The 13,783-nt window shown below is 34.4% G+C and overlaps 2 protein-coding genes and 1 non-coding gene across 6 annotated transcripts in view; 2 read left to right on the forward strand and 1 right to left on the reverse strand.

Moving 5' to 3' along the window:
• Window positions 1-13,783, forward strand: part of SETDB2 (SET domain bifurcated histone lysine methyltransferase 2) — a 306,643-nt gene that overhangs the window by 260,677 nt on the left and 32,183 nt on the right. The window lies entirely within an intron of this gene.
• Window positions 1-13,783, reverse strand: part of KPNA3 (karyopherin subunit alpha 3) — a 175,850-nt gene that overhangs the window by 18,924 nt on the left and 143,143 nt on the right. For all 4 annotated transcript variants that reach the window (XM_028161743.2, XM_007193730.3, XM_007193731.2 and 1 more), the window contains 4 exons: window positions 7,124-7,209; window positions 5,016-5,102; window positions 4,482-4,651; window positions 3,018-3,062 (listed from right to left, as the gene is read on the reverse strand). In XM_028161743.2, coding sequence (XP_028017544.1) covers window positions 3,018-3,062; window positions 4,482-4,651; window positions 5,016-5,102; window positions 7,124-7,209 — 388 coding nt within the window. The remainder of the gene's footprint in view (window positions 1-3,017; window positions 3,063-4,481; window positions 4,652-5,015; window positions 5,103-7,123; window positions 7,210-13,783) is intronic.
• LOC114235488 (U6 spliceosomal RNA) lies at window positions 2,058-2,164 on the forward strand. Its single transcript, XR_003621651.1, has one exon. It is a non-coding gene; the product is annotated as a U6 spliceosomal RNA (small nuclear RNA).

The following is a 13,783-nucleotide window of genomic DNA, read 5'->3' on the forward strand; positions in this document are numbered from 1 at the left end:
TTCTCCTTCTCTTTGATCCTTTCCTCTTGAAGTTCTAACTCACCTTCTCTCTCCTAACCATTACTGCTTTGGGTTCATACCTTCATCAACTTCCTTAAACCTATTATGATAGTAAAATAGGCCAGCCTACACTCAAACTTTCCCCATTCCAGACCCTCCTTGCCTCTTCCAAGTTATCTGACTATAACGGACATGAGCATATCACTCCTCTATTTGAAAATCTTCAATGACTCTGCACTGATTACAACATAAGCCCAAATTCCTTAAAACAGCATTCAAAACCCTGAAACTTAACTCCCCAGCAAACGTGTTGGTTTATTAACCACCTGTATTCTCCACACCCTCCATGTGTTCTCTTGATTCCTTATTATTGCTCCTCACGTACCTGAAATGACCTTTTCAACGTGACAAAATCCTTCTTATCCTAGTTGTATGACTTTAGACAAATTACTTAACTATCTGTTTTCTTTTTACCTTGTTTGTAAGATGGAGATAATTATAGTAACCAATCGCATAGGATTTTTATAAGGAATAAATGAGTAAACATACGAAAAGTACTTAAAACAGTGCCTGGCACACTTTAAACCCTTAATAAATGCTAACTATTAACATAATCATCTTTTTCACTTCTATCACCACTTCCACCACCATCTCCTTATAATGCTTATTTCAAATGTTACTTCCTCAATGAAGCTTTCTGGTTGCCAGAGAGAATATGTGCTTCTGTAATTCTAGCATTTTGGTCATTCCTCTGTTTTACTTTTCCTTTCTTGTTTGTTTGCACACATATTGTGTGCTTATGTGATCATGGTATGAAAGAGCATAGGCCTTGGACTTGGCTTCAATTCTCAGCCATGGCTTTTATGCACTGTATGACCTTAGTTAGGTTATTTTACTTGACTAAGTTTCAATCTCCTTACTTGTAAAATAAGAGAACAAAACTTATCTCATAAGGGTGCTGGTAAGATAAAAGGAGATTATAGAAACAGATTTAGTATAGCAAGTAACTGACAAAAGTTCATTCCATTCACTCTTTTTTACCTGCTACTAATGTCGAGGTCTTAGAGAGCAGGGCCTCTATGTCTTCTTCATCTCTGTGCCTACAATTCTCTGTGCAATTCTGGCTTAAGTGGAACAATCTGTGTTTGTTAAACTCGATAAACATACTTATAACTACAGTACTTCGTCACTTTAATACCTCTAGCTTTCAAATTAACAAGACCAATAGGTGGTGGAAGCTTTTATTTGCCTATAATCAATTCCATAATGTCCTAGGGGAAATGTCTTGATGGAAATATCAGATATTTTGCTTATTTGCCTTTTAATTTTGGCTTTCAGAAAGCTTAGGACTAAATTTAGCATTCAATAACAACAAATACATTTATAAAAAGAATTTTACCTCCTCCCCCTTTCTTTTAAGATATTTATTAACTTACGTCTGTTGCTAAGTCACTTTTACATCCATTTTGAAAACCGGACAGTATATAACTAAACAGTTTTCACTTAATTTTTATGACAGTTCAGGCTAACACTTCACAAATAAAAAGTTACTTTAGTTACCTTTAAAAGACACCCTCCTAAGAACTTTAAGTCCTAAAATTAACTAGCGAAACGTGCAGTTCAATATTTATACAGGAACTATACACTGCCTCTTGAGAAATGTTAGCAAAGATGCATTTTCTTCATCCCAATGATAAATCACACATAATTCTGACACTCACATACATACATATTATGTGTGTGTGTGTATAAACAAAGATAGGATTATAAAAACACAAACATACAACAAATCAGAAAGAGATCTTAGTTGGAACATTAGAAGCCAAATTAATGCTAGATCAATGCTAGAATCAGTTCTAAATTCACTGAAATTTCACTGAAATTTATCCATTGTTTTACTCTGTGGAAGAATTTAACTTTTAGCCTTGCTACATTCAGGAGAATTTTCAGACTGCCTGATAAAAAATTTGCCGGCATATATATAGTAATTGCTTAACTAAATCTCATGTAATGAACAAATCATGTAAAGATGCCTTTGCATTTAAAACTATACTTGAGTGCTCGCTTCAGCAGCACATATACTAAAACTGGAACGATACAGAGAAGATTAGCATGGCCCCTGCACAAGGGTGACACGCAAATTCGTGAAGCGTTCCATATTTTTACGAAGTGAGAGAGTGGCGTGGACATATATGCACTACCAAATGTATAATAGCGAGTGGGAAGCAGCCACACAGCACAGGGAGATCAGCTTGGTGCTCTGTGACCACCTAGAGGGGTGGGATAGGGAGGGTGGGAGGGAGACGCAAGAGGGAGGAGATATGGGGATATATGTATATGTATAGCTGATTCACTTTGTTATAAAGCAGAAATTAACACACCACTGTAAAGCAATTATCCTCCAATAAAGATGTTAAAAAAATAAAAATAAAACTATACTTGATATCCTTCAATATTGTATCTCAAAAGGTTGTAGCATGGGCGTTAGTGTGGTTTCACAGAAAGTAAACACGATCTGTCATCAGAAGATCTCAGTTTTAAATACCGACTGTGACCCTTACAAACTCTGCAGCTTCGGGTAAGTCACTTAATGTTTCCCTGAGGCCCAGTTTCTTACTCTGTAAAATGGGGACAATAATATCTAGCCTACCTATTTTAAGAATCAAATGAGATTTTAAAAAAATATGAAGAAGCTTTATAAAGCTTTTACCACTTTATAAATATTAATACTTTAAAACACTACTATTATGATACAAATAACTAAATTAACTACAAATGTGATAATTTCTCTAAAGTTAGCATTTTTGCTATCTGAATGATGTAAGATACAAACTTAATTTAACTTTAATCCTGTTTCTGAAAACCACATACATTGTGGAAGCTTGACAAGTTACTAAGATATATGCTGACACTTATTAAAAGCATAAGAATAAATAACCCTTTTAAAAAATAATAATAAAAACCCTTTCAGTCCCATCCAGAGCAAAATCCCAAATCTAAGCTTCTGCTTTACTTACGTTTATGTCCGTATGGTATATGAGGACACATAATGCTGGCAAAATCTGAGGAAAGAAGACAAACAATAAATAATACTAGAGTTGATGAAGACATCTTTGTAAAAATGAATAACTGTGATTAAAAAAAGCAGTAAATACTATTTGCAGGGCAAGAAAAACAACATTAAGTTTGTTTGAATCTCTATTAGGAAAATAAAAATATGATAAATTCAATCTGAAAAAACCAAAAAAATATTTCAGATGTCTAATTGAAATATTCAAGTAAGTCTGGCAGAGATTAATGTACCTTAAAGGAAAAACATTTGTTTTCAATAACCTTCTTTATGACATATGTCAACTGGAAAGAATGGAGATGCAAGTATGTAGTATAGCTATTTTAAGAATCCGCCTTCCAATGCAGAGGACGTGGGTTCGATCCTTGGTCGAGGAACTAAGATCCCACATGCCACAGGGCAACTAAGCCTGCACGCTGCAACTACTGAGCCCATGCGCCACAACTACAGAGCCCACGGGCTGCAACGAAGAGCCCGCATGCCGCAACTAAGACCCGACACAGCCAAAAATAAATAAATAAATAAATAAGTAAAATAAATATTAAAAAGAAAAACTAGTGCATTATTAAAAAAAATTAAAAAGCTATTCTTAAAACTGCTGTCATTGTCTCACTTATCTGCTTAAAGTAAAAATAAGATTTTATTTAGCTACTTGAGTCAAATTAAAGTTTTTGACCTCAGATTTAGTCAAGAAAATTATGACCAGTATAAAGTATAAAGTTTGTTGAATTCAGGCATTACAGATCTTCTTTTAAACCTGGGAGGGAGGGGGCAGTAGCAGGGAGAATCACTAAGTACCCCTTCCATAAGGGCAAGAGGTGGCAGAAGATTGTGAAGGATATCAATTATGAAGATTAAAGATTCACAGTCAATATTTCTCTGCACAGTCAAGTGATTAAAGGTTACATAGGATTTTTTAAAACTTAAAATACTCAGATCCATTTACAAATTAGATGTAAATAGCAAAGATTTTACTTTGCTTTAATTAGCAGATTTAACACAAAGCATGCCACATATTAAGAGTACTAATTTTGTCAGGAATCAAGGGAAATTTCAATTGGACTTAATGCAAATTCACTCAAGAACATTTGCATATAAGTAGACCAGTTTTATCTGTAGCAATCCCTTATTTTTTTAGTGTTAAACCAACAGTGCAATGTAGTAATAAAACTGAGATTTTTTTCTTCTTTTGTATTTTTCTGCTTGAATTAGGGTGGACTGACATTCACTCTGGTGCCACAGAGTCTCAACTTTTATTTCACAGGAGTCAAAATTAAGTATTATACGTTACTTAAATATCTCATACCTGCAATGAAATCAGTATATACATTATTTCATTCCCTGTGCATGAAAATCTAAAGCATAAACATAGGGAAAATATACCATCTGGCCTTTGCATTTCTTCATTTACCTCCTGAACTGTCTCCATAGGCGGTGGGGGATCCTTATTCCTGCAGAGATTGACAATGACCCATGTGACGTTCCGAAGGAAGGTGATGGGAATGGAGGGATTGATGAAGGACAGAAGAGGTTTGACAACTCCCAGTGATATGACATAATCTCTACATTGAGGACCATCACCTACAGAAATGAAAATTGTATTTAAAAAAAAAATTACATTCAGGATGAGAAAGTCTGAAATGTATGCAATGGCTCATGTTGGGACACTGATGTTCTATGTTTCCTCACCATTAGTCAAGGGCATCAGGTGTTGCTATTTCTCCAGATTTTGATTGGGGAACACAAATTTAACCTACCAATCCTGATAGCAAATTGCATATCCATTTCAAAGAGGTACAATCTTAAGTTAGTATTTATGAAACAAGAAGGTAGTCAACCCACATTAAAATTAGAGGAAACATAGTGTGTAATGGCTATGCCAATGTAGGAAAAAAGTTAATTAAGATACTTAATTGGAGTCTTTTCAAACCTAAATTCAACTTACCTATAATGTTTCCCAAAGCCCATACTGCTTGTTCACAAACATTCTGATGTGGTGAATGGAGAAGTCTTAGAAAAAGAGGTACGGCATCTATAATAAAGAAAAACTAATATTTACACTGCAAAATGTTGAAGAGTCATAGATTTCAGCCTGTATACAGAGTTTGGCACACTATAGTTGCCCAATGATAATTCACTGAATGAATAAATGTGGCAAATACCTTTACCCTAAATATAATATATTTTAGTGTTTTCCCCTAGTAGTATTCAAGTAACAGACCTATTGACAGTGTCTAGAAGTTGCTATTATATTATTAATTAAAAGAAAACAGCAGCATAAAATTTTTCCTATAATTCATTAAAAAAAATTTCTACCCTGAACATGTAACCTTAGAATATAATACTTTAGTCAATATGATCCAATTGCTGACATGGGATTAACTAAAGAAATGATTATCCCCATATCAGGCCTACCCTATATTTCAAGATAATTTATCATTATAATCCTTACTCTTTACATAACTTATGTGTTAACTCGAATTCCAAAACACTGGTATCATATTCATTACCTGTAGAAACTAAGCATAAGCTAGATGACTTTTTCTTAAATTTCAGTCAATTGTGCACTACCTCTAGGTTTTTAGCTGTATCTCTGCACTACCTGTATTATTTATTTAACATTTAAATTAAAACTGACTCACACTTTTAATAGCTTTATTGAGATATAATTTATATGCAATATAATTTATCTGTTTAAGTGTACAATTCAATGGTTTTAGTATTTACACAGAGTTGTGTCGGCATCACCACAATCTAATTTTACAACATTTCTATCACCCCCAAAAGAAATCCCATACCCAGAGAAGTCCTACTACTCTCTCCCCCAGCCCTAGGCAACCATTTACTGTTTTCTGTCTCTACAGACTTTCCTTTTCTGGACACGTCATATAAATGAACTTGTATAATATGTAGTTTTTTGTTTGGATTCTTTCACTTAGAATAATGTTTTTGAGGTTTATCCATGTTATAGCATGTATAAGTATTTCATTTTTTTCTATTGCTGAATAGTATTCAATGGTATACCACATTTTGTTTATCTACTCATCAGCTAATGGATACTGGGGTTATTTCCATTTTGGGGCTATTATGAATAATATGAGTAATGCTGCTGCAAACATTTCTGTACAAGTCTTTCTGTGCACATGGTTTCATATCTCTTGGTTCCATGTAGTAGGGGAACTGCTGGGTCATACGGTAACTCTATGATTAACCTTTTAATAAACTGTTTTCCAAAGAGGCTGCACTATTTTACATTCTCACCAGCAATGTATGAGGGTTTGAATCGACTCACATTTGTATTTTAACTAATTTTATTCATCACTTCTGTAAATAGAATACCAGTATCAATCACCACACATAGAAGATAACCAAAAAATTAAAAATGAAAACAAAACACTGTTATTCAATTGTACCTACTAGTCTCTATTGAAAGCCCTAGTCTAAAATCTGCTGTTCCCTTTTTGTTACATCTAACATCTACCTAGAAATCTTCTCTTTGACATTACTGAAATATCTAAAACAAAAGTGAAAGAAAATAGTATTCTCACTACTTGATTCAATGTAACTTATTGCTATATCATTTACTACTAGAATTTACTACTAGAATCACCTTAAGTACCACCTGAAGTCAGTTAAGTGTCCCACACTTTAAGACTACCTGGTGACATCCAGTTTTTTTCAAAGAGCTATTGACAGTTTGGGTCAACATGCTAATAATAGTTAGCCCATCTTGAGGTAAGCAAAATTTTAAAAATATATGTTACAAGCTAAAAGACATAAGTTATTCAGCACCTTGGAGACATTAGGAATAGAAAATTTAAACCCTATTATTAGGAGATGGTCTTGACCCAAAAAGATAAAACTCTTATTCACTTTTTAGTAACCACAATTAAAATTATTCAATGATAGATTAATGATAGCTATAGGAAAGATATCAACTATTATAAGTAACTTATAATATTCACAATTTTTAAATAAAACACCACTTCCTTCCCTTAAAAAAAAAAAAAAGGGGTCCAGCAAGTAAGGAATTAAATTAACTAATTTACTTACTAGACTGTACAACAGCTTGAGTCTGTGCAGAAGTTCCTGATGCTATATTAGTTAATGCCCACGCAGCTTCAAACTGTAATGAAGGACTGTAAAAAACAATAAAAAATCTTTAGACACATAACTACCATTTACATTTATGACCTGCAGATTATACGGTTATCCTTTACCTTGTCCTTGAATTTTGTCTTATTATGTCCAACTGCCTGTTGGCTATCTCCACCTGAATGTCTCATTTGCTCTCAAAGTCAGTCAATATAAACTTACTTCTTTATGTCCATTGGTAGTTGCAACATTTTTTTTTTTAATTTATTTATTTTTGGCTGCGTTGGGTCTTCATTGCTGTGCATGGGCTTTCTCTAGTTGCGGTGAGCAGGGGCTGCTCTTTGCTGTGGTGTGCAGGCTTCCCATTGCTGTGGCTTCTCTTGTTGTGGAGCACAGGCCCTAGGCGCTCGGGCTTCAGCTGTTGTGGCACACAGGCTCAGTAGTTGTGGCTCGCGGGCTCTAGAGCGCAGGCTCAGTAGTTGTGGTGCACGGGCTTAGCTGCTCTGCAGCATGTGGGATCTTCCAGGACCAGGGCTCGAACCCGTGTCCCCTGCATTGGCAGGCGGATTCTTAACCACTGCACCACCAGGGAAGTCCGGTAGTTGCAACTTTTAGCCAGTCATTATTTTCCTTGACTCCTTCCTCTCCCACAGACATCTAATCAATAGGGTCATATCAATTTTACCTCTTAAATATTTCTTATATTTATAGCACCATCCCTAATATCACTGTGTTAGCTGAAGCCCTCATCATCTCAGTTGAATCACTGCCACAACCTCTAGACAGGTCTTAGAGCTGTGATTCCACTACAACATCTGCTTTACATACCAGAGATATTACAAGGCTACATAATTTTGCTGAAAGGATGAGATCATTATAATTTGGAATGGTGATGGAAGACCTCACAAAGAAAGGGAAAACTGAACTAGATTTTCAAAGAGGGATAAAGAAAGAAAGGCACTGACAGCTGGAAATACAAATAAAAGTATCATGGGTGGGATGATCATGATGTGTACAGATGACTATGAAGGGATCAAGAGAGCTAAAGCCAAGAAGGTATGCAAAAATATAACATGGGATGAAACTGGAAGGGTAGGTTACCTAAGTTTGTGTGTGTGGTATGGGGAGTAGGACTCAAATCTCAGGCTTCAGAACTTGGAATTTATTCTACAGACATACTAAGTATAGAGTGTTACTGAAAAGTGAAGTAAAAAAAACACTGTTGGAGTCCATGCAGAATAGATAAAAAAGATTAAAGGCCAATGTAGGAAAAATCTGTTAAGAAATTATCTACATTGTTAGGATAGATAGCTGAAAAACACAAATTCTTTTAAATAGAATACCAAGGTAGGAGGGGGTGGTAGTGAGCAAAAACCAAGGGGAGCCAAAGGTTAGGGACTTAGAAGAAACTCTGTAAATATCAGAGAAAGAGAGTGAGGTTGTTAATATCAAAAGGTTAGAGAGATCCGAGAAGGAAAAGGTTTTAAGGAGAATAAATGTCAGCGATACAGCAAGCGGTGAGGTTAAAAAGATGGAACAGATGAGAAAATGAAGAAGCAGACAAGAACTACATGATGAACTTTGGCAAAAGGCAAGAAGTAAGAGGGTATCGAGGCTGAGGAGAAATACAGGGATGATAAGATCAAAGATGATGAGACAGTTTATGTTGTCTCAGACTAGAAGAAGAAGGGTTATTAAACTAGGCTAGGTGGCTTGGCAAAATACTGACAATGAGGGCCTTAAATGAGAGAACATAAAGATGTAAAAAATACAATTACAAAGCTAGAGAAAGTCTTCTAAGATGTCATTTGAAAAAAAGAGAAGACAGAGAAAAAATAAATAATGAGTGCAATAAGTAAATAATAAATGAATACGTATTATATGCTTGATATTGTATAGTGTTTTGTTTATATTATTTTCATTCCTCACAACCACCTAAATTTTATTGATGAGGTATCTGAGGCTCAAATGTTACTTGGGTTTTGGTCAGCAACAAACCCTGGATTTAAACCAAGGTCTGTTTGGCTCCAAAGTCTATGGGCCTCTTATATTATGACACAATTTCCCATGACAAATTCACCAGGTCAGATCGAGACCACCGACTGGTGGTAGTTTTCTATTTTTACTTTGGGTGGTAGTTACACAGGTCTGCATACATTTTAGCATATTCTTCTGTATATATGCTGTATTTCACAGATACACCCACACAAATGAGCCCATGCCAAAGACCAAAAAGTAAAAAAAAAGGAGAGGAAGGAGAAGGAGAAGAAGGAGAAGAAGAAGAAGAAAGAAAAGCAAATCAAGAACAAAAAGAGGGCCTTAAAAGTAGAGGTAAATAGAATTTTTGTTTAACAATTGAAATAAACTTATTTTTACTTAAATAAATCTTGTTATAGAAAATATATATGATAGTATTAAAAAAGTGTTATGCAGCAAAAGCGGTTCTAAGAGGGAAGTTTATAGCTATACAAGCCTACCTAAAGAAACAAGAAAAATCTCTAGTAAACAATCTAACCTTACACCTAAAGAAACTAGAGAAAGAAGAACAAACAAAACCCAAAGTTAGCAGAAGGAAAGAAATCATAAAGATCAGAGCAGAAATAAATGAAATAGAAACAAAGAAAACAATAGCAAAGATCAATAAAACTAAAAGTTGGTTCTTTGAGAAGATAAACAAAATTGATAAGCCATTAGCCAGACTCATCAAGAAAAAGAGGGAGAGGACCCAAATCAATAAAATCAGAAACGAAAAAGGAGAAGTTACAACAGACACCGCAGAAATACAAAACATCCTAAGAGACTACTACAAGCAACTTTATGCCAATAAAATGGACAACCTGGAAGAAATGGACAAATTCTTAGAAAGGTATAACCTTCCAAGACTGAATCAGGAAGAAACAGAAAATATCAACAGACCAATCACAAGTAATGAAATTGAAACTGTGATTAAAAATCTTCCAACAAACAAAAGTCCAGGACCAGATGGCTTCACAGGTGAATTCTATCAAACATTTAGAGAAGAGCTAACACCCATCCTTCTCAAACTCTTCCAAAAAATTGCAGAGGAAGGAACTCTCCCAAACTCATTCTATGAGGCCACCATCACCCTGATACCAAAACCAGACAAAGACACTACAAAAAAAGAAAATTACAGACCAATATCACTGATGAATATAGATGCAAAAATCCTCAACAAAATACTAGCAAACAGAATCCAACAACACATTAAAAGGATCATACACCACGATCAAGTGGGATTTATCCCAGGGATGCAAGGATTCTTCAATATACGCAAATCAATCAATGTGATACACCATATTAACAAATTGAAGAAGAAAAACCATATGATCATCTCAATAGATGCAGAAAAAGCTTTTGACAAAATTCAACACCCATTTCTGATAAAAACTCTCCAGAAAGTGGGCATAGAGGGAACCTACCTCAACATAATAAAGGCCATATATGACAAACCCACAGCAAACATCATTCTCAATGGTGAAAAACTGAAAGCATTTCCTCTAAGATCAGGAACGAGACAAGGATGTCCACTCTCACCACTATTATTCAACATAGTTCTGGAAGTCCTAGCCACGGCAATCAGAGAAGAAAAAGAAATAAAAGGAATACAAATTGGAAAAGAAGAAGTAAAACTGTCACTGTTTGCGGATGCCATGATACTATACATAGAGAATCCTAAAACTGCCACCAGAAAACTGCTAGAGCTAATTAATGAATATGGTAAAGTTGCAGGTTACAAAATTAATGCACAGAAATCTCTTGCATTCCTATACACTAATGATGAAAAATCTGAAAGAGAAATTATGGAAACACTCCCATTTACCATTGCAACAAAAAGAATAAAATATCTAGGAATAAACCTACCTAGGGAGACAAAAGACCTGTATGCAGAAAACTATAAGACACTGATGAAAGAAATTAAAGATGATACCAACAGATGGAGAGATATACCATGTTCTTGGATTGGAAGAATCAACATTGTGAAAATGAGTATACTACCCAAAGCAATCTACAGATTCAATGCAATCCCTATCAAATTACCAATGGCATTTTTTACGGAGCTAGAACAAATCATCTTAAAATTTGTATGGAGACACAAAAGACCCCGAATAGCCAAAGCAGTCTTGAGGCAAAAAAATGGAGCTGGAGGAATCAGACTCCCTGACTTCAGACTATACTACAAAGCTACAGTAATCAAGACAATATGGTACTGGCACAAAAACAGAAACATAGATCAATGGAACAAGATAGAAAGCCCAGAGATTAACCCACGCACCTATGGTCAACTAATCTATGACAAAGGAGGCAAAGATATACAATGGAGAAAAGACAGTCTCTTCAATAAGTGGTGCTGGGAAAACTGGACAGCCACATGTAAAAGAATGAAATTAGAATACTCCCTAACACCATACACAAAAATAAACTCAAAATGGATTAGAGACCTAAATGTAAGACTGGACACTATAAAACTCTTAGAGGAAAACACAGGAAGAACACTCTTTGACATAAATCACAGCAAGATCTTTTTCGATCCACCTCCTAGAGTAATGGAAATAAAAACAGAAATAAACAAGTGGGACCTAATGAAACTTCAAAGCTTTTGCACAGCAAAGGAAACCATAAACAAGACGAAAAGACAACCCTCAGAATGGGAGAAAATATTTGCAAATGAATCAACGGACAAAGGATTAATCTCCAAAATATATAAACAGCTCATTCAGCTCAATATCAAAGAAACAAACACCCCAATCCAAAAATGGGCAGAAGACCTAAATAGACATTTCTCCAAAGAAGACATACAGACGGCCACGAAGCACATGAAAAGATGCTCAACATCACTAATTATTAGAGAAATGCAAATCAAAACTACAATGAGGTATCACCTCACTCCTGTTAGAATGGGCATCATCAGAAAATCTACAAACAATAAATGCTGGAGAGGGTGTGGAGAAAAGGGAACCCTCTTGCACTGTTGGTGGGAATGTAAATTGATACAGCCACTATGGAGAACAATATGGAGGTGCCTTAAAAAACTAAAAATAGAATTACCATATGACCCAGCAATCCCACTACTGGGCATATACCCAGAGAAAACCATAATTCAAAAAGACACGTGCACCCGAATGTTCATTGCAGCACTATTTACAATAGCCAGGTCATGGAAGCAACCTAAATGCCCATCAACAGACGAATGGATAAAGAAGTTGTGGTACATATATACAATGGAATATTACTCAGCCATAAAAAGGAACGAAATTGAGCCATTTGTTGAGAAGTGGATGGATCTAGAGACTGTCATACAGAGTGAAGTAAGTCAGAAAGAGAAAAACAAATATCGTATATTAATGCATGTATGTGGAACCTAGAAAAATGGTACAGATGAGCCAGATTGCAGGGCAGAAGTTGAGACACAGATGTAGAGAATGGACATATGGACACCAAGGGGGGAAAACTGCGATGAGGTGGGGATGGTGGTGTGCTGAATTGGGCGATTGTGATTGACATGTATACACTGATGTGTATAAAACTGATGCCTAATAAGAACCTGCAGTATAAAAAAACAAACAAAACAACTAATACTAAACTTTCATTGGGTTATTTGTATGGAAATATGTTAATATAAATGTTTCAGACATTACATGAAATTTCTAAAAATCTTATATTTGTATTTGTATGGAAATATGTATGGAAATATGTTAATATAAATGTTTCAGACATTACATGAAATTTCTAAAAATCTTATATTTGTATTTGTATGGAAATATGTATGGAAATATGTTAATATAAATGTTTCAGACATTACATGAAATTTCTAAAAATCTTATATTTGTATTTGTATGGAAATATGTATGGAAATATGTTAATATAAATGTTTCAGACATTACATGAAATTTCTAAAAATCTTATATTTGTATTTGTATGGAAATATGTATGGAAATATGTTAATATAAATGTTTCAGACATTACATGAAATTTCTAAAAATCTTATATTTGTATTTGTATGGAAATATGTATGGAAATATGTTAATATAAATGTTTCAGACATTACAGGAAATTTCTAAAAATCTTATATTTGTATTTGTATGGAAATATGTATGGAAATATGTTAATATAAATGTTTCAGACATTACAGGAAATGTCTAAAAATCTTATATGTTCTGGTATAATGTTATAAGTAATAATCCTAGTTATTACTTTAAAATGTATATCTCAGAAATAACTAATTTTCTTGTCAACTGCATTATTATGAACTTTCATCAAATCTTTAACCATGGTCATGTTTAAGTCTTTTGTCATTTACAGACAGTTCTGGGTGTACTCTGATGATTTTGCAAATATGTTCCTATAAAAGGGTTTCATCTTCAAGAAATTCATGGAAAAGACTCTGACAAGTACAGGTTTCTGGTAACTGACTGTACTGCTGAACTGAATGAATAAGCATTTTCAGAACTCTAATGAAAAACTGATGAACTCATAAAAGTGCTAACAAAAGATCAAGATGAAAAAAAAAAAGAAATTAATTACAAGGGACTGAGTGAACTGATGAGGATGAGTATAATTTTTGTGACTTTCTGTCTGAATTAAAAAAAAAAAAAAAAA

The sequence above is a fragment of the Balaenoptera acutorostrata genome, chromosome 18 (assembly GCF_949987535.1).
Source record: "Balaenoptera acutorostrata chromosome 18, mBalAcu1.1, whole genome shotgun sequence".
In the NCBI taxonomy this organism is placed as follows: domain Eukaryota; kingdom Metazoa; phylum Chordata; class Mammalia; order Artiodactyla; family Balaenopteridae; genus Balaenoptera; species Balaenoptera acutorostrata.